Consider the following 24,340-nt stretch of genomic DNA (forward strand, 5'->3'; position numbering starts at 1 on the left):
ACTCACCATTGCTGAACATCTCATCATCAGTGAGCTGCCCATCTTTGGCAAAAAGAACCCCAAACTTGAAATTCACAGAGCCCTTAGGATAATAACAAAAGGTGTTACAGTTAATTTTATCATCACAGCATAAATAGCTCTGAGACGTGCTGTTCGTGACTTAGCACAATGGCAGTCACCAGAATGGACAGTCAGGGGATCCCTTCCTCCCATCCACCTGGGTTTTGACCAATGTTAACAGCAATCATTCCTTCATTTTTACAGGTATTTATAGCTTACAGATGAGACTGTATGCCTTTATGAATTAGTTTGTTTGTAATTTCATTACTAATGGCATCTCTAGGATACCAGTTCTGTTCTGTGGCAAAACAGGGTTCCAACAAATGGTCACAGGAACTCATAGGCCTGGCACCGTCTTCCATTCAACCCCTGAGCAACAGTTCAAATCCCAGTCAGCAAAGAAGAGTTCATTGTAATTCAAAGCTTAACATCATCTCAGGCTGATATATTGTGGACTCTTTTAGAAACAGAAATGAAAATTATAGGCAATTTATACTAAAAGCTCATTTTCCCCAATTCCTAAAGATACTCAATCTGAAGAAGTCACAAAACAGATGTGCAAAAAAAAAAAAAAAAAAAAAAAAAAGAAAGCCCAAGCCAAAAGCAAGCAGTAGCTGGTACAAATGTGCAATCTACCGCCTTTAACTTTAAACTGAATTAATTCTGATCTGGTGGAAATGATAAATAGCAGCTTCCACAGGGAAGGGAGGAAGACAGAGGAACAGGGTCAGGGAGTGGTAAACAGGGACTCAATCGTATTTTTAATGTTTTGTTTTTTTTTCCCTTAAATTGGGTAGTGTTTTTGTTTTTTGTTTTTTCTTTTTTTTGAGATGGAGTCTCGCTCTGGGTGCAGTGGCGTGATCTCGGCTCACTGCAACCTCCACCTCCCTGGTTCAAGCTATTCCCCTGCCTCAGCCTTCCGAGTAGGTGGGATTACAAGCGTATGCCACCATGCCCAGCCGGTAGTGGTTTTATAGGTCTTCATTATGTTATTCTCTATACTTTTTTTTGTACGCCTGAAGTATTTCATAATAAACACAAAATAAAATGTTGGAAGAGAATCAACCTCTACAAGATTGGTTGACCCACCACTAGATGGAGAAATTCTTGGTGGTCAATTAAGGGTAGACAAGGGACAAAGATATTTACAGCACACTGGCCAACGGGTCATAGGCGAGATAGGAAGTCATAGGCGATTGCCAGGATTCAGGATAGCTGGATCTGGGAGTATTAAGAATCCGAAAATCCAAGTTCTTTTTTTTTTTTTTTTTGAGACAGAGTCTCATTTTGTTGCCCACGCTGGAGTGCAATGGTGCGATCTGGGCTCATTGCAAGCTCCGCCTCCCGGGTTCACGCCATTCTCCTGCCTCAGCCTCTGGAGTAGCTGGGACTACAGGTGCCTGCCACCACGCCTGGCTAATTTTTTGTATTTTTAGTAGAAGCGGGGTTTCCCCGTGTTAGCCGGGATGGTCTCGATCTCCTGACCTTGTGATCCCCCCCTCGGTCTCCTAAAGTGCTGGGATTACAGGCATGAGCCACTGCGCCTGGCTGAAAATCGAAGTTCTAAGGCTGTACATCCAAACATTTTTCTGTCCCCAACACACCTGAGATGCATACTCATCACTAACAGTGGTTTTCTATACAGGAAGAGAGAGGACACTCCCAAACTGACCCCTCCACCTGGAACTCTTCCACAGTTCTGGGGATGACCGGCTCTCTCCCATCATGCAGGTTTCAGCTCAAGTGTCAATTTCCAGAGCAGTCTTTCCTGATCTCCCCATATAAAGCCACCCTCCTTCCTGCTGTTATTCTCCATCAGAGCACCTTGTTTATTTTCCTCGAAGCACTATTTACACTCTGTAAATCTTTTATTGAACTTGCGTATCTGTCTGTTTCTGCCACTAGAACCTGAGTCCTGTGCAGGAGAAATCATACACTGTTTCCTTTCCATTGAATCCCCAGTGTTGACCACAGTACATTGGAAAAGATCAATAAATATTCATGACATAAGGGACTGTATGCATAATAAATGAGAAAAGAAATAAAGTTTGTCAGAAACAACTTATTTTTCACACGATGTCTCCAAATGATCACTGCTTCCTTACAAACTAGCTTTTGATAAATTTCTTAGAACGTTTTCAGGGACGTCTATTCACTTTAGGGTTTTATAGCTTGTAACTTTTCTTTCTCTGTTTTGGAAGTGATGACAGCAAGCACGTGTCGCAAGGGTCCCTTAAAAAGCTCCTACAGTAATTTGGGGTCTGACATATGACCCTCTTAGAATAATAGTGCAGGAACTACAGTAGTGGTTCTCTAACTTGACTAGGCATCAGAATCACCTGAAGGGCTTGTCAAATTAAAGATGGCTGGGTTCCACCCCAGGAGTTTTCAATTCAGTAGGTTTGGGATACGGTCTGATAATTTGCATTTCTAACAAGTTCCCAGGTGATGCTGATACTGCTGGCCAAGGGGCCCCACGTTGAGAACCACTGGACTAGAGAAAAAACCAAGAGGCTGTCAGGAGGCCCAGGATCAGGTCCAGCAGAGCTGACAGCTAGCCAGTCAGAGCAGAAGGACTAGTCAACGACCATAACTATGAGCCATAAACCGACAGCCTGCTAAAACCAGAAAGGACCCTATAGTCCACTGAGTCCATGCTCTTATTTTAAGACAGGACAGGGAAGTTCAGGGAAGACAGGGACTTGCGCATGGCTGGAACTAAGTGAACAGTAAGACCAGAGTTGGAACTTGGGTCTTCAGACTTTTGATGCGGCATTCTTTCCAATATCATGGCATAATCTTCTCTGAAAAGTTTTGAGTGAAACTGAGATGTACAAGCAGAGCTGGGGCCTACTACCACCTGATCACTGGCCAATGCTTTTAAAAGCTTTTATAGGGTTGCTCTGAGACTGGTACCATGCTGCCACATCCCTGCTGAGGGCCTCTTTTGCTTCAGGGGGAGACTCCAGAAAGACTGGTGTTGCAAGGTCTTGTCAAGTCTTCATCACAAGTTATTAGGGTCAGACAACAGCAAAGTCTGTAAGGCATCAAGGGTTGCATGATGGGGGTCTTTTAGTACCTGTGCCCCCAAGGGTATAGGATCTTCAAGGCAGGGAGATAATGTGTCCAAGTTTGCCAGGAGAGCCCTGGCTTTTATCTGTTTTATCTGTTGTCCTGATGTTGTTAATAATTACTCTCAAAGGGTCTCAGTTTAAATTATAAATCATATGAATTCCTCCTGCTTCAGGTGGAGGAGATTCCAAAAAGACTGGAAGTACTTGTTAAGTACTTGAACCTACTTTTAGAGCCTCATTTAGGTAATATGGTGTCCAGGACTTCCCAAATTATGTCCATGACTAAAAGTTTTCACCTATCTCCAGAAATCAACGTATGGCTCATTATAATGAGTTATTTCATATTTTAGCAGGGGACAGTTTGATCGGGGCAAGTGGACTGTCACAGGTAATATTTTAACCAGCTATTCAGAGCTCTTAAGGTCTCAAGGCCAGACCTGGGTCCCTGGAGGAAGGTGCTGCTGGAGGGAATCCACAGGCACTGGGTTTTCTCAGGATGTAAGTCTTGCTCAAACATTCAACATACAGATAAGGTCACATCTGTCATTCCTACTTGGATGGAATTTAAATATTCTAAGTTCTAAATTTTACAAAACAGAACTCAACCTGAGTACAAACAAACATGCAGTCACATTCTTGGCAATCAGTAGTATGCTACGAACTATAGTTCTTCTGAGAAAAACAAACTATGAGGGGAAACTAAAGTCCCAATGATTCCAGAAGAATTTTTTGGAACTGAGAAATGATGGCCTTATTCAAAATGAGACACTCCTGGTTCCTTGTTACTCTTGTTTAGGCAACGTCTCCATATTTCTAGGGTTCCACATGTTCCTACACATCTCTCCTCTCTCCATGTGTATTACAGCTTGGGATGCCATGTTCTCTCATGAGGGTGCCTCTCTATGTAGCAAACAAAACATGGGTTTCAGGACACTGACATCATTTTACCAAAGTGCTAACCTTTCAGGAGCCTCACTAGTATTCTTTATTGGATTCCCTGCCCATCTTTGCAGCTAATAGTTTACCACTAGAATAGGCTGGAATTGGGATAAATGCTCCCAATTTATACCAGTTGAGAAGCAGCAGGATTAAATAGAGTGCCTCGCCACACAGCTCTCAGAGAAGCTCTGGAGGATCATGGCCATTGTTCACACTTCAAGAGGTCATGACAAGTGACTAGTGTTGCCTCAAGCTAATATCCCCTTAGTAAGGAAATAAAATTGAGAAATAAAGAGATCAACAACTTATTTTTCAAAACTTGGGAGTTTCAAAAAAAGCAGAGGAGGATGCAATGAATAGTGAACAGGCGTTCTTTCAGGGGCTGGAAGTGGTGAGGTCAGGGCAGGGGGAGTGTTCACATTTCCTATCGGTACATTTTCTCTATTGTTTGTTTGTTACAACAAGCATGTGCATGCACTCGGTGGGTGCTCAATAAATATCTGTAGATTAATGAACAGAGTAATTTGGACATATAAAAGCTATATATACACCTAATTTTATATAAAATGTAACAAACATATACACCAAAATGTTAATAGCAGTCGTCTTTGTGACTGCAGGTGATTTTTTCCTTTTATCTTTTGTGTATTTCTTTATTTTAAAATTTTACAGGAAATGTGATTATTTTACTTTTGCCTTTTACAAATTACACATGAAATCCATAAATTCTCCTGCAACAAGCATGAACCTAAGATGGACAAAATATGGATAAAAATGTAGTCAGGTATGGTGGTATAAGCCTGTAGTTCCAGCTACTCAAGAGGCTGAGGGGAGGATCGCTTAAACCCAGGAGTTGGAAGTCAGCCTGGGCAATAGAGCGAGACCCTCTCTTAAAAAATAAAAAAAGCTGGCATCTCCCTTTGTCTGCTCTCTGCTGCATCCCACCCCAGTTCCACTATCCTGCCCAAAAGTAACTCCCACCAACAATTTGGGGTGCATCCTTTCAGCCCCTTCTTTGTATTTACATCTACATGTTCAAGAATCAGCTGAGGTGTCACTGCCTCAGAGAAACCTTCTCTGTTCAATGTAAAAAACCTACCCCTCGCCACACACTCCACTACTGTGCATTACTTTCTTCACAGCTCTTGGGGTTACTGGTCTTACCATGTTTCTGTTTGTTTGTTTACTTGTTTAGCTTGTCTTACCCCACCAGACTGTGAGCTCCGTGAAGAAGGGACCTTGTCTTGCTCATTGATGTATCCCCAATGCCTCAAACAGTACATGGTACATGCATGGTAGGCGCTCAATAAGTATGTGTTCAGTGAATGAATGAATGAATATACATACAAATATCTGTTTATAAAAACAAAATTGGGATTATATGTAAATAATGTCCCATAAGTTGCTTTTTTCAGTAAATACTATGTGGTGGAACTCTTTCCATGCCAATAAGTAAAGGTCTACGTCTTGGTCTATTTGGGCTGCTATAACAAAATACTATAGACTGGGTGGCTTAAAAACAACAGAAATTTATTTCTCACAGTTCTGGAGGCTGGGAGGTCCAAGATCAAGGCAGTGGCAGATTCGGTGTCTGGGGCGGGACCTATTCTGGGTTCACGGATGGCACCTTTTTGCTACATACCCACAAGGTGAAAGGGCAAACAAGCTCCCTTGTTTATAAGGGCACTAATCCCATTCACAGGGGCTCCCTGCTCATGACCTAATCACTTCCCAAGGCCCCACCTTCTAATACCACCACATCGGTAGTCAGGCTTTAACATACGAATTTTTGGGGGGACACAAGCATTCAGACCATGGCATTCTATCTCACTATTTTGTGTGAGGGTGCATAGTGTATTATATATTAGTAGGTATATTTATGGGTTTTTGATATGTTTGATACAGGCATGCAACGTGTAATAATCATATCATGGGGAATGGGGTATCCATCCTCTCAAGCATTTATCCTTTGCGTTATTACCTTATTTTTTCTAATGGCATCATAATATTTCATAATGTATTCATTCAATCAATCAATCAATCAATCAATCAATCACTTGTTCAACCAACAAACGTTTACTCTATACCTTCTATTTTTACTGTTCTAGGATCTTGGAACACAAAATTAAAGAAGTCTCTGCTCTCATGGTGCTTGTAGTCTCTGCTCTCATGGTGCTTTTATTCTCATGGGGGAGACAGATAAGAAGCACACAAATGAAAATACCAGCATTAAAGAAAAAGTAAAGGGGCTAAGGGTGAGAGGCAGGGTGTACTGTTCTACACAGAGTGGTCAGGGAAGGTCTCTCTGAGCAGAGGTCCTGATTAAGTGAGGACATCTGGGGGACAAGCATCCCCAGCAGTGGGAACTGTAGCCTATTTCTGAGGAGATGGAAGAATAAGGAATTCAGTATGGTTAGTGTTTTTCAGTAAACACTGGAGCTGACGACTGGAGAGGTAGAGGGGCCAGATCATGCAGGCTCCAGCAGGCCAAGGTCAGGATCTGGGGCTTCCCTTTGAACAGGACAGGAAGCCTTTAGAGTTTTGAGCAGAGAGATGACCTGATTCTACACGTTTCAATAGGACAATTGGCTACTATCTGGAAGCCGGAAGACAGGGTGAGAGTGGAAGCCAGGAGAAGAGTTAGGAGACTCTGCAGGACCCAGGCAAGAGAGGATGGGGTGGTATCCCACACCAGAGTGGTTGTGGTAGAAGTGTTGAGAAGTGTTTGGATTAGGGATATTTTATGAAGAGGTGTCACCAGGATGTGCTGATAGCTTAGATACAGGATAAGAGAGAAAGACATGGATTAAGGATTTTTCCAAGTTTGGCCTAAGCAACAAGACAAAAGATATTGCTATTTACTGAGAGGGATAAGATACATAAACCGTAATTTATTTACTCCATTGCCTATTGATAATATTTTAGATATTTCCCTACGTTAGTTACATACTTAGAAAATCCAATATATTTATATTTTTAATCGGGACAACAGGGAATGGCAACATGCAAATAAATTCAGCATTTTGTATATTAAGAGTATCCGAATAAAGCACAAACACCCTACTTTAATGAAAATTAAAAACTCATTACTCACCCTGATCATAAGCTTAACACATTAAATGTTTCCAAGCAGATTTAAGTAGTTTGATTATTTTCATAGCTTTATAGCTAGATGCATAGAAAATTCTAAAATATACCTTAAAAATACATGCCAGTAAGGTCTTTCCATGCAATGTGTACTACTGTGCAAATCTACAGGGAGGTTTGGCTGAAAGCAGAGTCTGGGTTCACAGTGAAAGGAGAAGTATATTTACAAACATGGAGGCAGAGCAGGCGCAAATATTTCCATAGAAATACTCACCTCTTGTTCTTCAAGAACCAGCAAGTCCTGTCAAATAAAGTTTTAAAAGTTACATCCAGGCATGACAGTAATTATTTCATTTTGACTTGCTGTGAAAGCCAAGCTTCGGTTTTCTCACACTGACATTTTGAAAATATTTTTAAAAGTTGGTTATAGGAGCTTTGGGCAGCGGGAACCAATAATTATGACAAAGGTGGGTGCCAAGAGTCTTGGATCTTTTTCCCCTGTAATACCATCTCGTAAGAGCAGCATGGAGCAGTAAACCTAAACAATCCTTTGAATCCCTGCTGTCGCATTCTTAACTGTGTTTGGGCACAAGTCATTTAATCTGTTTGGGTCTCTGCTTCCTTCTCCATGGTCCAAGGATAACATCAGTCTTAACCCCTATGAAGATCACTGTCAGTGTGTGTAGAAGACCTGGTACACAACAGAGATTTAATCAACCTTAAATTACTTTCCTTTTCATTCTCAGTCGCCCCATATAAAAGTTTTTAAACTTACTACAGGCAAGTCCCATCTTTTCCAGAACTTCTGAAAAAGTAGATTCTGGTTGATAAGCAGACACCAAAGCCAAGGCTCTGACAGGGACCCTGTGGCTGAGCGGAGGGGGAAGGAATGGCCCAGGTGAGTCATGGGGACAGTGCAGAGGCAACGAGGGTCAGGATGGAGGCAGGGAGGCTGAAGGGACCCTCACCCTCCTTCTGGCCCAAGACTCTCTGGGGAAGAGCTGTGTCAACTGGAGATGTGGCAATTCTGAAAGAACTGTAAGAGGCACACAAACCTCCATTTTATTTAACAGAAAGCCTCTTTCATTCAGAACTCAGCCATCTTTATTATTTTATTCTTTTTTTGTTTTTTTAAAGAGACAGGGTCTGGCTCTGTCCCCCAGGCTGGAGCACAGTGGTGCGACCTTGGCTCACTGAGGCCTTGACCTCCTGAGCTCAAGCAATCCCCCCACCTCAGCTTCCCAAGTAGCTGGGACTATGGGCGTGTACTATCACACCCAGCTATTTTTTTGTATTATTTGTAGAGATGGGGTTCCACTATATTGCCCGGACTGGTCTCCAGCTCCTGGGCTCAAGTGATCCTCCTGCCTCAGCCTCCCAAAGTACTGAGATTACAAGCACAAGCCACCACGCCTGGCTGTATTATTTCTGAATTCTGGGAAAAAATAAAATTATGTTATACATTTTTTACATTGGGACTTTATGTTTGCATGTCACTGTATATGTCATTACAAAATTCTCTCTTTCCATGATCTTTCTCAACACCTTGTGGTTTTTATTAATTTTTTTATTTTTAGTTTTTATGGGTACATCAGTAGGTGTATCTCTCTCTCTCTCTCTCTCTCTCTCTCTCTCTCTCTCTCTCTCTCTCTCGGGGGTGCAGTTTAATTGTTCCTGAATCACAGATGGAGGAACTGGATCTCCAGTTAAGGTCATGTGGCCTGTAAGTGTCAGCTTTGAATCTCATGCCCAGGCCTTTTAACACCCAGGCTAGTGCTCCTTCTAATGCTAACTGTGGTGAATAAGAAAAGGGTCACACCTCTCAGCTTCTCAATTGCCACTAGCCCTGCAAGCATTAGGACTGGGATGTTTTGCAACCAGTCCCTGGCCTGGTAATACAGGCTGCTCTTCAGTGGGCTAGGCTGAAGGAATCAGAGCCTTGCAACAGGAGTCCTGGTTGAGCTCAGGGCTAGAGTCTCAACACTCAGCTGTAGAGGCAGGAGGGATGTCATAGGCTGTCAGGTTACATTTATGTTGCAGTTTCTGTATTTTGGATTACGTTTGTTCAGAAGCGAATAGTCCTGCAATTTGCCCTGGTTTGCCAATGTCCCACTTAACACGATTCAGATTTTTAAAATATTCTTGTTCCTGAATTTGTGAGCATTGGAAGTCCTCTTTTTGCTGCTTTCTAGTGTGTAATTTTAGCCCAGAAGGTATAATTTTGGCCAGTAATAGTGTTTATTAATACAGTCCTACTGGCATTGCTTTTGATGTATGCATGATTCTAATCATTAGTTTGAGGCTGACATTGATTTTTTTTCATATATATGAGATTTGGGAGAGTGATTTTACATACACTTTTAAACCTAGAAATGTTTTAAAATCAAATTTAGTTCTACCGGTTTTATAAAATACCTGGTCATTTAGGAAACATATCACAACTATTGGGAAACAAACTTGATGGGTAGGAATAGGAAGAAACACACAGATACCCTGATTTCTCTATCCATTTAAAGCTAGCTTAATCACACATTGCTTCTGGATTTTGGTCAAGGAAAATGTCACTACAGTATAGCAGCCACAAACAGACAAATAACATTTAAAAACAGCACCAGCCACCTTCCCTCTTTGTGGAAAGATGCCTTCTTTATAACACAATTGGTTTACTTTCTGTTTACTCTCTAGCTCCTACCATTTTTAAGAACTCTTTCCTCTCTACCTAAAGCCTGTTGCTCAACTGTTCCTAAGAGAAATCTACAGAAATGTGATGACAGCCTTCACCCTGCATCTCTGAGCCTCACACACATGTGCAAATTCACACACACATGCACACTCACACACACAGAGGACAAGGGGAAAGTTCACAAATGGTTTCTTTTGTTAAGGGGAAAAGAGCCAAAACACAAATATAGGAAAGCATAAAAGTACCTTTTGTTTGGTAAAAACAGGCACAGAGTTGTGATATAAATAGGCAGAATGCTGCTATATCTTTTTTTTTTTTTCTTTTCCTCTTCTAGAGAAATCAGACAGGGATGACTGAGCAGAGATGAGCTCTGCTGAGGGAACTGGCTCAGTAGCAAGAGGCAGAAAGAAGTGTCACAGAGCTGGCTCTGTGGGTTTGGGGGCTCAGTGTCTGGGAAGCAGAGTTGGTGTGGGGGATCAGACCAAGGCTTAAAGAAGGATTAGGAATAATAACCTGTGTGAATGAAGTCATAAGAGCACACGGGCACTCACATATTTATAATTCTAGTTTGTTTTAAAATTTGCTATAAAGTATCACTTGTAATAAGCCTGGATGGCTTAAAGTCGCTTACAGTTTAACCTAACATACCCATTTTTGCCTGAGTTCTGTCTGAGGTTGAGGCTGGGTGTAAATACTATTTTAAAAATTACATCAAAACAAAAGATATGGGAATTCACAACTCTCTATATTTGGGGTAAGCCAAGAGTCAATAACCTTATTTTAAAAGCTAACCGTATTTTAAAGACATGCAAGCAAAAATTGTTCATGTTCCAATCAATCCTCCTCTTACTATTTACCTAAAAGCAAATTTGAGCGTGATGCTCCCTGCTTAAAGGTTCTACTGGCTCCCTGCTGCCTCCTGGATAGAATTCTAGCCTGCCTCTCCAGGCTTTTCCCTTGTCGCCCATCCCTGGCATACCCAACTACTTCAATTTCAGCTTCACACATGACAGGCACACTATTAGTGCCGGCTGTGTTTGTAAGTTTCAAAGCTAAATTGGTTATAACTACAAGACAAAAGTTTGGTTGACATTTTTCTGATAAACCATCACCTAAATTATGACTAAATTTTTTTCACTCCCAAGGCAGACTGTTTTCCTTAACAGTAAGATCTAAGAAAACAGGGATGGCTTTCTAGATACCTTTTATCCTTGATGGTACCCAGTACAGTCTACTACATGAGTAAGAGCTCTATCAACCACGTTTTGATTTATTAATTTTTTTAAAAAATACTCTTGAAATATATATAATATATATAATATATGAACAGTACATGCTAATATCACACACAAGAACATAGTGAAAGCATGAGCAGAATCCTCAAGACATCAACATAAGCAAGACATCCGCAAACACAAAGTAAACCGCCATTCTCCGCCTCAGCCTCCCGAGTAGGCTGGACCTTACAGGCACCCGCCACCGGGCGGTCGCCCCGGGCTAAGTTTGTTTGTATTTTCTAGTAGAGACGGGGCTTTCACCCGTGTTAGCCAGGATGCGTTGATCTCTCGACCCCTCTGTGACCGCCCGTCTCGGCCTCACCAAATGCCTGGGATTACAGGCTGAGCCACCGCGCCACCGGAAAAAATCTCTTTAATATTCCCTAACATTCCGGGCTGGGCGTGGTGGCTCACGCCTGTAATCCCAGCACTTTGGGAGCCTGAGGCGGGTGGATCACCCGAGGTCAGGAGTTTGAGACCAGCCTGGCCAACATGGTGAAACTCTGTCTCTACTAAATTAGCTGGGCATGGAGGTGGGCACCTGTAATCCCAGCTACTCGAGAGGCTGAGGCAGGAGAATCATTTGAACCCAGGAGGTGGAAGTTGCGGTGAGCCGAGATCGCACCATTGCACTCCAGCCTGGGCCCCAGAGCGAAACCCTGTCTCAAATTAAAAAAAAAATTTCTTTAACATTCCACACAATTCTATATTACTCAGTAAAAAGGGTGGTTTTTAAGCCAATAAGATTTTTCTGAATGTACACCCTATTGGTTTGTGGACTGAGGACAACTCTGCGGTTCTCAGGAGTGGCTATGCATCAGAATCACTTGAGGAACTTCTGAAAAACACCGATACCCAGGCCCTACCCTACACCCATCAAATCAGAACCTTAGGTGTGAGGTTCTACCATGATGGTTTTTTTTAAGTTGCATAGGTGATTTCGCTTTGTATCCTAGGCTAAGGATTACTGATGACCTGTCAGCTCTATTCTAACACTGTAATCAATTTTGTATCATTATGAAGCATAAAATTTTCTGTTACCTTTTGTATTTCAGGATGAAAAATTTCCCTGGGGCCTTTCTCAAATTTGTCCAGATTCATGGCACTGAAATAGAATGGACAGGATGAGCTGCAGCATGCTGGAAACTTAAATAATATAGAGCAAGACTTGGTTCTTCAGAGAAGCTAAAAAGTAGCTTCTAGAAAAATCACAGCTGTTTTCCCTAAAGGGCCTGACACTCACTCAGAAGATATAAATCAACAAATGAGTGATCAATGAACAAACAGATGAAAGTAACCAATACCACATGTACTTGACTTATATAACTGGCTCCTAGTGACACGCATAAGAGACGGAGAGAGAAACCAGGAACATCTGTTTCAAGTAACCATGGCTACTCTTCCAGATTCTTATTTTTATTTACTAAAAGTGATGAATGTAATTAAGATTTGCCTGAAATTTCCATGCCACATAGGGCAAAAGACCATCCTTAACAAGACTTTTTACAATGTTTTACTTTGGACAAGCAATGTAAATTCCCTTGAACCTAAGTTCCTATAGAGGTAAAACAAGGAGATTGAAATAGATGATCTCTAGAGTTCCTTTCACCTAATATTCCAATATTTATAAGTGAAAATTAAAAATAATAACGAACTTCTAGAGTACTTACAACACACCAGATACTGTGATAAATGCTTTTCATGAATTGTCTCATTTAGTTCTTATGAGGCAAGTAGTATTTTAGCCCCATTTTAAAGATGAGGAAATTGAAACTCAGAAGTTAAATAACAGGATAAAAATCTGGTAAAGAGCAGAGCCAGGACTTGAATCCAGGCTTATGTGACTCTATAGTATTTATACTTTAATTTCCTTTTAAGTTTTCAAGTTCTCATTCTTGTAACAAAAGAAGATAAAATCTTTTCTTCTGCTGGCAGCAACTATAGAATGTGTAGTTTGTCATATCTTTAAAATCTTGCTGTACCTTGCCCTGGCTATGAGGGTGTACTGAAAAGCTAAGCCTTGCTCATAAGACGAAATGAAATTATAACAAAACGAAAGGCCTAGTTTTTAAACAGAGAAGAAAGGAGCTAGAGTAAATTTCTTTTTAGAAAAAAGAATTCACAGAAATCTTAAACCGGCATAATTTAAGGTATTACTCTCCAAGCAAATTAAGATTTATAGTTTCTTGAAAGCAGCAGGATATTTCTGTGCTCAGGAAAAATGTTAGCCTCTTGGTGGAGAGGCTTAACTCAAGCTTTAGAACTGCTCAGAAGAAAAATCAGAAGGCACAGAGCAGACAGGAAGAGGTCTGCAATCTGGAGACCAAATTAAGCTTGAAAGTGGGATATAACGTTTTTCACTTCTTAATCTTGGTTCCTTTTTTTTTTTGAGATGGAGTCTCACTCTGTCACCCAGGCGGGAGTACAATGGAGTGGTCTCGGCTCACTGCAACCTCCACCTCCCGGGTTCAAGCAATTCTCTCACTTTCAGCCTCCCATGTAGCTGAGACTACAGGCGTGTGCCACCCCACCTGGCTAATTTTTGTATTTTAGTAGAGACAGGTTTCATTATGTTGGTCAGGCTGGTCTCGAACTCCTGACCTCATGATCCACCTGCCTCGGCCTCCCAAAGTGCTGGGATTACAGGCGTGCGCCACTGAGCCTGGCCTTGGTGCCTTTTAATCAGCCAGATGCAATCCCCAATAGATACAATCAAGTTTGTCGCTGTAAGAGCCATTTTGGTAACAATGAGTTGTAGCTATTACATGTCACCTGGGAACACTGGAAACACATCTACCACCATGTAGCTGCAGATGAATAGAGAAGAAATCACCAGGGCTATGAAGTAAGCTTTGTCCTTCACACAATAGGGCATTAGTGGTTAAACAGCCCAAATTCTGGAGTCATAGGACTCCAGCTCTTGATTTACCAGCTCTGAGCTCTTTGTCAGATCCCTTTACCTCTCTGAGGCTCCAATTCCTGATAAGTGGAATGGAGATAGTAATAGATCTACTTTGTGGAGCTAGTTTAAAGATTGACTCAGAGAACATTCATAAAGCATTCAGTACAGTGCCTGACAAACAGAAGCTACCATTACTATGATGTAACATCTTAGCTAGTAACAAAGCAACAGGCTGGATCCAAGTGGTGGCAATCCCTAGGGGAGGCTGCCACCTAAGCATGGGAGAGAGATGAGAGGGAGGTGGGAGGGTGGGGGCACAAGAGGCGGCTGAGCAGGCAGCAGCCAGATGTTCCATCCATTTAACGTTCTGTCTGGCGAAGAATAAGTACATTCTTTGCTGACATCTGGGTTTCTATTTCAAGGTGGAAAAAATGGAAGGAAAAATATTACTTGATTATCTTTATAAAACTAAAGCATCTGAGTGTGTGCAAGAAAAAAGAAGCTGGCAACTAATGTAGTATGGAGAGATGTCTAAGAGCAATGCTCAAAATCAGTTGGATCTGGACTCAGGCCTTGGTTCCACTACACATTTGCTATGTGATCTTGGCTTTCTCTCTCTGAACCTCTATTTCCTCATCTATAAAATGGGCACAGTCACAGCACCTGCCCTACAGGGTTGCTGTGATGATGACATGAGGTGATGCATGTCATGCCAAGTGCTTAGCAAAACGTCTCACACACAGTCAAGGCTCAAGATGATGGAAAGTTAACATCAGAATGATTACAGGAAAAAACAGTGTATAAAGGGCTCCAAATCCATGCATAGGCTTTCTACCCATTAGAACTCACCTTAAGATGGACTTCACAGAAAGAGTTTTTGTGGGACTGTAGGGAAGGCATATTTTCTGGGTACCCTGGAAAAGTCCAAACATCAAATCAGTGACAAGTTCTACAACTTCCTTCTCCAAAAGAGCCTCTCTGGTCATTCAAAAGAAACCCATGCCCAGTCTTTCTCTTTTCTCCTCAAGGGGCATGTATATGAATAAACACATTCTATGACTGAAAACAATCTTGCTCAGGTTTGATAGCGACTTCCAGGCTCTCTCCACCCCAACATGTGTGGATTTCAGCATGGCCTTCAACATACAGGTCTTCAGTGTCTTAGGTATTATGGAGAGCACCTGAGCCATCTGAACCAGATGACGAGGGAATTTGTTTTTCTGTTTTTTTTATTTTTTTTATTTTTTTTGAGACAGAGTCTGGCTCTGTCACTTAGGCTGGAGTGCAGTGGTGCGCTCTCTGCTCACTGCAACCTCCGCCTCCTGGGTTCAAGTGATTCTCCTGCCTCAGCCTCCCAAGTAGCTGGGATTACAGGCATGCACCACCACACCCGGCTAATTTTTAGTAGAGATGGGGTTTTGCCATATTGGCCAGGCTGGTCTCAAACTCCTGACCTCAGGTTGATCTGCCTGTCTCAGCCTCCCAAAGTGCTGGGATTACAGGCGTGAGCCACTGTGCCTGACTGGGAATTCGGTCTCTGAGCCAAGCATCAAATAAGCCTCAAAGACTATAAGACAACAGTCTCCACATGTTCAATGGGACCCAAAAATAATGTCTCCCAGTCAAAAACTTTTGGAACTAGAAATCCCCTGAATCTTTCAGAGAGGTTTTCATAATGCATGCTTTTATATTTATCTGTGTTTTCTTATTTCAAGTCTCTTCTCTCCTAAATGAGTACCAACTATGACTCATTCATAGGAATACTCAATGAATATATTTTGACTAAAAAGGGAAAGAAGAATTGCCTAACTGATTCAGTCTCACGTCCACACCACCCGGAACAGATGAGTGCTATTCTCTTCCTAATCGTCTAAGAAGAGGTGACATAGATTTAGAATCCACAAAGGCTTCACACTACACAGTTAGCAAACGGGATTATCATATACTGCACATTTAAAACTTTCTTCCTGATTTTGACTAGTAATAAAATTGTCAGCACAAACAGCTAAAGGAGGGTAAGAACGTTTCTTTTAGGGAACAGGCAAAGAAATGTGATTTTTCTTGTGCTCTTGGGATACACCTGCCAATTCATGTGTCCAAGCTCTGAACAATAGTAAGGGAGAGAAGTTCTTTGAACTTTCCAAGCCCACAGTCTCTTTGCATAAACAAAACTTTTACGCCTACACCCTTGGAGGCCTGCTACTCTCACCCCTCTCCAGGCCAGGGAGGAGGATGTCTTTGGAGCTGAGGATGAGAAGCTGCACTAGAGAGAGCCCTTCTTATGGGTTCTCCATTAGCCACGGAAACTGGGCCGAGCTTTTCTTTTTGTAGTTTGTGTTACAGAGATTAAATTTCTTTCCAATATTATAGAGGAATATTAAGATAGAAATACATGTTTTCTGATTCTACAGATCCTTCCCATTGAAACCCGAGTTCTTCTGGGGCTTTGCTTTTTAACTGGCCCCAGCCTACACTGCATCCTCTGTCTAGGAGATTGTCTTGAATCTGTCCCTCTAGCTCAGATCCTACCTTGTCTACCTTTTCTTCTTACCTAACACATCAAAGGCAGTTTTATTTTTATCTTTTTTTGTAGTAGGCAGGGTCTCACTATGTTGCCCAGGCTGGTCTCAAACTCCTGGTCCCATGTAATCCTTCTGCTTTGACCTCCCAAAGTGCTGGAATTATAGGCATGAGCCACCATGCCCAGCCCAAAGGCAGTTTTAAAGAGAAGTCAAGGGCAGCTCAGGGGAAATGTGTGGCATAGCAGAGGGCTCCAGTGCTGCACTGGGTGACAGTGACAACTTCGTGACCTGCCTACGTGGGTGTGAAACCCAAGGCTCCTGGGATTGTGGGTTTGTGTTTTTCTTCACCACAAACTGGTAAAACTCTTCATTATCTCCTCCCTTTTGTAGCTTCCAGAGTCAATGTTCAAGAAAAATGGTTCTGTATTCAGTAGAAATACCAAATGCTCAGGTAGAGTCAAGTGCATGTACATATCAGGCAACACCCAGTGAGCACAGTCAGGATGCAGAAGTGCACGTCGAAGATTACCCTGTGTAACAGGTGTGTGTGTGCAGGTGTGTGTCTACATGGACAGATGTCTAGAAGCCTGTTGCAGTGATTATCTCTGAGTAGTTGAATTCTTTTCACTTGCTATATTGTTTGGATGGAATTTTTACAATAAGTACAAATCATTTTTCATATTTTATTTGTGTGAGCCATTTCTGTGTATTTAGAAGAAACACAGTAGAGATATTCAAGACTGCATAGAGTTATATGTTTAGCTAGTTGTTTTCTCCTTCCTCCCTCCCTCTCCCTCTTCCTTTCCTTCCTTCCTTCCTTCCTTGCTTCCTTCCTTCTTTCCTTCCCTTCTTTCCTTCTTTTCTTTTCTCTTTCTCTCTCTCTCTCTCTGTCTGTCTCTCTCTCTCTCTCTCTCTGATTTTGTAGCAACAAGGTCTTGCTCTGTTGCCCAGGCTGGAGTGCACTGGTGCAATCATAGCTCACTGCAGCCTTGAACTCCTGGACTCAAGCCACCCTCCTGCCTTACCTTCCCAAGGAGCTGGGACTACAGGTGTAAGCCCCCATGCATGGCTAAGTTTTTATTTTATTTTTTGTAGAGACAGGGTTTCACTATGTTGCCCAGGGTGGTCTTGAACTTCTGCGCTCAAGTGCTCCTCCCACCTCGACCTCTCAAAATGTTGGGATTACAGGCATGAGCCACTGTGCCGGGCCTAGCTAGTTTTATAACTGCTTTATAACCTAGAAGAGATATGCTGGCAGTTGGGAGTGCGAGGGCTGAGTCACATACTTCTGTGGACTTCCCATAGCCTCTAGCACTATTTTAGGCCAAGAGGGGCTTAATAACTGACCCCTTGTGCCAATGCTCACTTTTGAATTCTCAGTTCCTCCCTCCCTTCAGCACTTCCATCAACGGCTGGGAACCCTCTCACTGTCTTTGACACATAACTGAAGGCCAAGGGAAGAGGTGTTGGGTGAAGGCACTGGCACTTTTCATCATGCCCTGCCCCTATGCTGCCTTCACAGCGGTCCTGGGGTTTAAATTCCACGTCCTTGACTTCTCTAATACCAGGTACGAGTAACCCTTGTTTCTCTCGCATTTGTTGCTACTTCTACCTGGAACACTCCCTGATTCCCCTTCTACTCGTCAAATGACTGGTTTCCTTCCATCCTTCAGGCTTCTGTTTGCTGGGCGCCACCTCAGGAGGCTTTCCCTAAACTGTCTCATCTAAGCAGGGCTCCTGCAGCACGCTCTGTCATTCTCTGTCTTCAGAGTGCTTATCACAACTTATAATGTCATACAGACAGTATCTCTGGAAATTAAAATAAGCAAATGTTCCCCCTGTATTTGTCTCATTCTGTCTCCCCTCATACATGGCAGTCATCTCAGTGAGGATGTGATTGCTACTTCCTGGAGGAAGAAGATAGACATTGAGAAAGTCCACTCCAGGAAGGTGGAAGAAGGGGGAAACCCACCCTCTCCTGCCTTGAAGGGAGGGAGGGAGAGGGAGGGCGAAGGAGGGGTGGGAGGGAGGAAGGATGAGGGGAAGGAAGGAGAGAAGGATGGAAGGAAGGAAGGCCGGCCAAGAGGTAGATGCCAGGGTCCTTGATACCCCCATGCCAAGGACAGGCTTTGAAGGCATTGTGGGATGCTGTAAATCTGTCAAGGGAAGACCTGGAGGCACTTGAGAGCATTTGAATCAGAGGCCCCTTCCCGGGCATGGCCTTGCACAGGAATCTTAAGTCCAGGCAGCACCTGGTTTGAACTTGGTGAAGGGTAGCAACTCAGTGGCTGCAAGTGCTAATGACCAGAAGTATGACACATGCAGGCCTATGGCAATGGTCCTGCCTCCTCACATCTGACCTATGGTTCATAGAGGATGTGCCCCAGGAGGGGATGGAGAGCTTCGGAGAGATTCAGAGACTAGCAGAGACCTGGGATCAGGACAAGGAGTGACTTTACAACAAGAGGCAAATAGGTGGCACCATGGATTTCAGGGGCAGATGCTTTCCAATGACCCAAAAGAGCCAGAGGAATCAATTATATTTCCGTGGTCACGAGTTCAGAGGTTGGATTAGTCACTCCACAACGGAAATCAGACAGAACTCAGAGCGCCCATGTGGATCCACGGTTCTCTTCTGCGACCATTAGGTCTCATAAGCCCCCTCCCCATGTGCACAAATACCAACTGCAAGAGGAGCAGGAGGTGGCAAAAAAATTGGAAAGGCTTGATTCTTTGCCCAAAAGAGACAGAGTCATCTCAAAGAAAATATTTAAACCAGAAGAGACTAGAATGCTGTAATTGGCAAGCACAAAATAAATAAGTTTTTTTTTTTTTTTTTTTTTTTAAGGCCAGGAAACAGTCTCCTGGTACAGAAAATAAAGTGCTTTGGGCAAAGGCACTGTCAACTTCTCAGAGGTGAATCACAAGAAGACTATGAGGCATGCCCTGGAAGAAACTGGCACACAGTTCCCCATCACAGGGGTTATCTCCTGAAACTGATGCATACATTTTGCATCAAGTATGAGCCATATACTTACTGTTTTTCTCCAAAGAATTGCACGGTATTGAGGAACACGTTGATTATTTTGGTCAGAAAGGGTCACAGACAAGAAGAAAGGGCTCTTCTCTGCATCATTTCCAATGTAGTTCTGATGGACTGGAAAAGAAAGGTTTAGAACAGTGAGAATGCAACTGATCCTGCCAGTCACAGATGGTAGAGGACACTGCAGGTGGTGTCCAGCCCTTCCCACATGCTCAGAGAACAATAATCCCAAAGCCAGCTTGGGATGGACCTGATCTCTCTCGGGGGATCATGCATTCTTCTTCCCCTTGCTTGTGACTGGTTCAGGAATGAACATGTGATCAAATTCTGGCCAATGAGACGGGAGGAGAAATCTGCCAAGGGGCTTTTAGAGAGGCTTCCTCACTTCTAAATACTGCCTTCTTCTTCCTCTGGACTGGTGGAGTCTAGAAGTGATGCCTGGAATTGCTGAAACCATCTTGTGACCCTGAACAGGGCCAGCCCAAGTGCCAAGTTGCCACACTAAGGATGCAGAAAAAGGGAAAAGGCCTGGGTCCTTGACATTACTGGGCCTCTGAATCACCCAACCCCGGGGCTTGCCCTGCCTCTGGGTTTTTTGTTATATCCTTTACTATTTGTGCCAGTTTGAGTCAGGTTTTCTGTTACTGCACCTGAAGGCATCCAAACTCACGGCACCATTTTTCTCTAAAGTCCTCACTGGTCTGAGCACTACTTGCAAGCATTTGGGAAGATGACGGCTTTCCTGCTGATTTCCTTTTTTAAAATAAATGCTTCTATATCCCCCACACACCAATAAATTTTGCCTGGCCAAAAAGAGGAACTTCTTACAATAATACAGAGTCAGATTTCTTTAAAGGCATCATTTAGGGCTGCTCACTCTCATTTTGTTGTTCAAGCATCATATCTACAAATGAATACATTAGCCTGAGAAAAAATTTCTCTAACTCATTTTGAATCCCAAAGTAGTGATTATTCTTCCATTCCCCAAATCTTTTGTAATTAGCCACACTCCTGTTTTCCACCTTTCTGTATATTTTCACTTGAGCCCTTCACTTTAAATGTACACAGCTATTAATGACTGAGCTGTTAGTATGTGTCAGGCACTGGGCTAAGTGTTATTCCTGCATATCTCATTGAAACTTCCATTCAAACCTATTAGATATGCACTCGTAATATCTCCACTTTACAGAAAGGAAAACCGAGTCTCAGAGAAATGGAGAGTAGCTAGTGTAAGGTCCTTTGATTAATAATGGCAGGATCAGGATCCAAACCCATATCATGAGTGTCTTTGCCACTGTATCCCCATTGCTCTGCACATTGCCTGGCATGTAGTAGGTGATAAATACTTGTCATGGTTGAATGTATGAATGATGCCAGAGTCTACAGTCTAATGTCTCTCTAGTTCTATACAGGCCCTGGAGCTCAGGGAACCAGTTATCTCCCTAATTGCCTTGAACTAAGTATTTAAAACCCAGTATAGATAGGGCAATTGCCTTGTTAAGTCTAAAGTTGTTTTTCCACCCTGGAAAATCCGTCTTATCTCTCAGATCACTTTTTCAGATGATCTAATCTCCTTTAGCTCTCCAGGAATAAAAATGACTGTCCATAAAAAAAGGAAACTATAAGCAAAAACTCTTAGGGCTGAGACTCTGAACAGGGCTGAGACTCTGAATTGGATCCTTTAATCTACAAAGCTTACTACTGGCCTTGAAGTGAAATGCCCTGATGTTAGTGTTTCTAAAATGGCTAGTTTCACTCATATAGGATACCAGAAATTATACTAACACTAACTTCCATTTTGAATACCCTTTCTTCTCTACCACCACAATAGCATAATTACCTTGTCCCAAAAAATATTTGAAATACCATCTGGTGTGGTATTCCGGGTTCTCTAAGTGCACGTCTGTTCTTCGCCAAGTACCAGGCAGAGCAGTTGCATTCTGTAATAGAACAAAGTTGTGACATTAAGAGGCTTATTCAGAAAGAAAACATGAAGCTGGCAATGAACCAGAGGCCAAAGAACCAGAAAAATCATTGTTAAAAGCATACACCCAAGGGCTGTGGCTGCATGTTCTCATTTGAAAAGACACGCTGTCTAAATTCACATCGTGGAAGCATCCAGGAAGCCTTTGGGATGTAGGAAAAATAACCAGTGAACCAGTGAGTTCAGCTGTTCCTAAAACGGGTACCAAGTACCTCTCCTTTCTGGGCTGAAACTTCTACAATATTTGGGAGTTGGTGCCCCCTAGAGGAACCCCCTTCTTTTTTTTTTTTTTTTTTTTTTTAGGCAGAGTCTCGCTCTGTCGCCCGGACTGGAGTGCAGTGGCCAGATCTCAGCTCACTGCAAGCTCTGCCTCCCGGGTTTACGCCATTCTCCTGCTCAGCCTCCCGAGTAGCTGGGACTACAGGCGCCCGCCACCTCGCCCGGCTAGTTTTGTATTTTAGTAGAGACGGGGTTTCACCGTGTTAGCCAGGATGGTCTCGATCTCCTGACCTCGTGATCCGCCCATCTCGGCCTCCCAAAGTGCTGGGATTACAGGCTTGAGCCACGCGCCCGGCCCCAGGAACCCCCTTCTTTTTGTTACCCCTGTAACAGGCACAATTCATCTAGAATCCATCCATGTTTTGGTATTTTTTTTTTTCCCCATGCATATACATATGTATTTTTCTTAATAAGATGAAATTATATTGAATACATTGAATATATTTTGTGGCTTGCTTTGACAATAACTTTTTTACATGTCAATAAATATAATCCTATGTTATTGGCTCTATACCCTTTTATTTATATAGACATAACTAATAATACTGGACAATTAGGCTGCTTCCAATTTTTTGTTATTATAAATAACATTTATCATCTTCTAATTCCACGTTTGCATACTTACTTGTTCAATTATTTCTTTAGGATAATTCTTAGAAGTTAAATTGCTTTGTCAAAGGGTATGTACATTGTCGAGGGTCTGCAACACAATGCCAATCTGACATCTAGAAGGACTGACACAAAATTATAGTTTCACCAGCAATGGCTGAGGGTGCCATCTTCCCTATACTGTCAACATTGCCTCTTTACAATTTAATGGCAAAATGTAATCTCAACGTTGTTTTTATTTGTGTTTCTTTGTATACTTATTTTTATTTTATTTTTTGAGATGGAGTCTCACTCTGTTGCCTAGGCTGGAGTGCAGTGGTGCCATTTTGGCTCACTGCAACCTCTGCCTCCTGGGTTCAAGTGATTTGCCTGTCTCAGCCTCCTGAGTAGCAGGGATCACAGGCAAATGCCACCTTGCCTGGCTAATTTTTGTATTTTTAGTAGAGATGGAGTTTCACCATGTTGGCCAGGCTGGTCTCTAACTCCTGGCCTCAAGTGATCCTTGACCTCTGAAAAGTGCTGGGATTACAGGCGTGAGCCACCATGCCTGGCCTGTATGCCATTTAGATTGTAGCTTTTCTTCATATTTTTGTTGGTCATTTACAATTATTTTGTGGGTTACCTGTTTATGTCCTTGCCAGTTTTCTGATTATTGTATTCTTTTGTGAAATATTTGAAACAGATTGCAAATAATTTCTTCCGATCAAATTTTGCTTTTAAACTTGTTCTATGCTATTTTGGCCACATAGGTGTTTTAAAATGTTTGCATAAGCAAATTTTCATTTTTTTCCCTTTATGGCTTTTGCCTAATTAGTATCAAAAAGTCCTCCATCCCAGCATTAATGAAACTGTTGACCTCTATATTCTTTTAGATGTTTCATTTTTATAGTTCATTCCTTATCATTTATTTTGATGTATGCTCTGAGGTAAGGATCAATTTTCCCCAAATCATTTATCAATTAACTCAGTTCTACTTATTGAACACTCTATCATTCTCAATCCTTATAAGGCATTAAATTACTGTTTACAATTAATGTCTGAAACTTGCATGGTCTTGGCTGAGACTGTGTTAGATGTCAGTTTTCCCGCATGACTGATGTCACTCTGTTGCAGCTTTGTTGACATCTCCATTGTGCCACATATGTAAGACAGACTACTGGGACATGCTCTCTGACTTTGCCATGCCTCTAGTGATTTACTGGATGTCTGTGGTCAGTTTCTTTATCATGCTGAAGATGTTTCCTTCAATTAGAAGTTTACAAAGAGGCTTTTCTCAGGAACGAAAATTAAATTTACCAAAAGCTTTTTTCGGGGGCAACTATTGAGAGAACAGGTTAAATGGGGGGAATCATAGTATATAATGTAACGAATGAATAACGAATATAGTAATAGCTCTTCTGGCATTGAAAAGTTCTTAATTTCTGGAATGCACCCTACTAGGTCATGGTATATGATTCTTTTAATAGACTGTTTGACATTAACAAATGATTTATGTATCACATTTGTTTGTGTGATAGATCTATAGGCTTCCTTTCTATTTGTGTTTCTGTCATGCTTTCAGGGTTACATTACCTTACAAAATGAAATGGGAAGCTTTCTGTCCTTGTCATTGCTCTGGAAATACTGACATGCGTTGAGAGAGTGCTAAATGCCAAGTATTAGGCTAAGTATTTTATATGCATTATCTCCAGAACCATCCATCAACTTTATGAGATAGATTCTATTTTATCCCCCTACTTTCAGATGAGGAAATTGAGACTGAGAGAGTTTAAACATGGTGCCCAAGGTTACAGAGATAATAAGTAGTGGAGCTGGAACCGAAACCAGTTCCAATTCCAGAGGTTTCTTCTGTTTTCTTTTTTTTATCTTAACCATTATGTC

The 24,340-nt window shown here is 42.1% G+C and overlaps 1 protein-coding gene across 6 annotated transcripts in view; it reads right to left on the reverse strand.

Moving 5' to 3' along the window:
- The window catches only part of GARNL3 (GTPase activating Rap/RanGAP domain like 3), a 176,092-nt gene that overhangs the window by 61,347 nt on the left and 90,405 nt on the right, over positions 1 to 24,340 (reverse strand). For all 6 annotated transcript variants that reach the window (XM_017892904.1, XM_017892907.1, XM_017892905.1 and 3 more), the window contains 6 exons: positions 21,428 to 21,527; positions 19,583 to 19,701; positions 14,872 to 14,936; positions 12,162 to 12,225; positions 7,435 to 7,461; positions 7 to 82 (listed from right to left, as the gene is read on the reverse strand). In XM_017892904.1, coding sequence (XP_017748393.1) covers positions 7 to 82; positions 7,435 to 7,461; positions 12,162 to 12,225; positions 14,872 to 14,936; positions 19,583 to 19,701; positions 21,428 to 21,527 — 451 coding nt within the window. The remainder of the gene's footprint in view (positions 1 to 6; positions 83 to 7,434; positions 7,462 to 12,161; positions 12,226 to 14,871; positions 14,937 to 19,582; positions 19,702 to 21,427; positions 21,528 to 24,340) is intronic.

This window comes from Rhinopithecus bieti, unplaced genomic scaffold (genome assembly GCF_001698545.2).
Source record: "Rhinopithecus bieti isolate Rb0 unplaced genomic scaffold, ASM169854v2 scaffold_22745, whole genome shotgun sequence".
Classification (NCBI taxonomy): domain Eukaryota; kingdom Metazoa; phylum Chordata; class Mammalia; order Primates; family Cercopithecidae; genus Rhinopithecus; species Rhinopithecus bieti.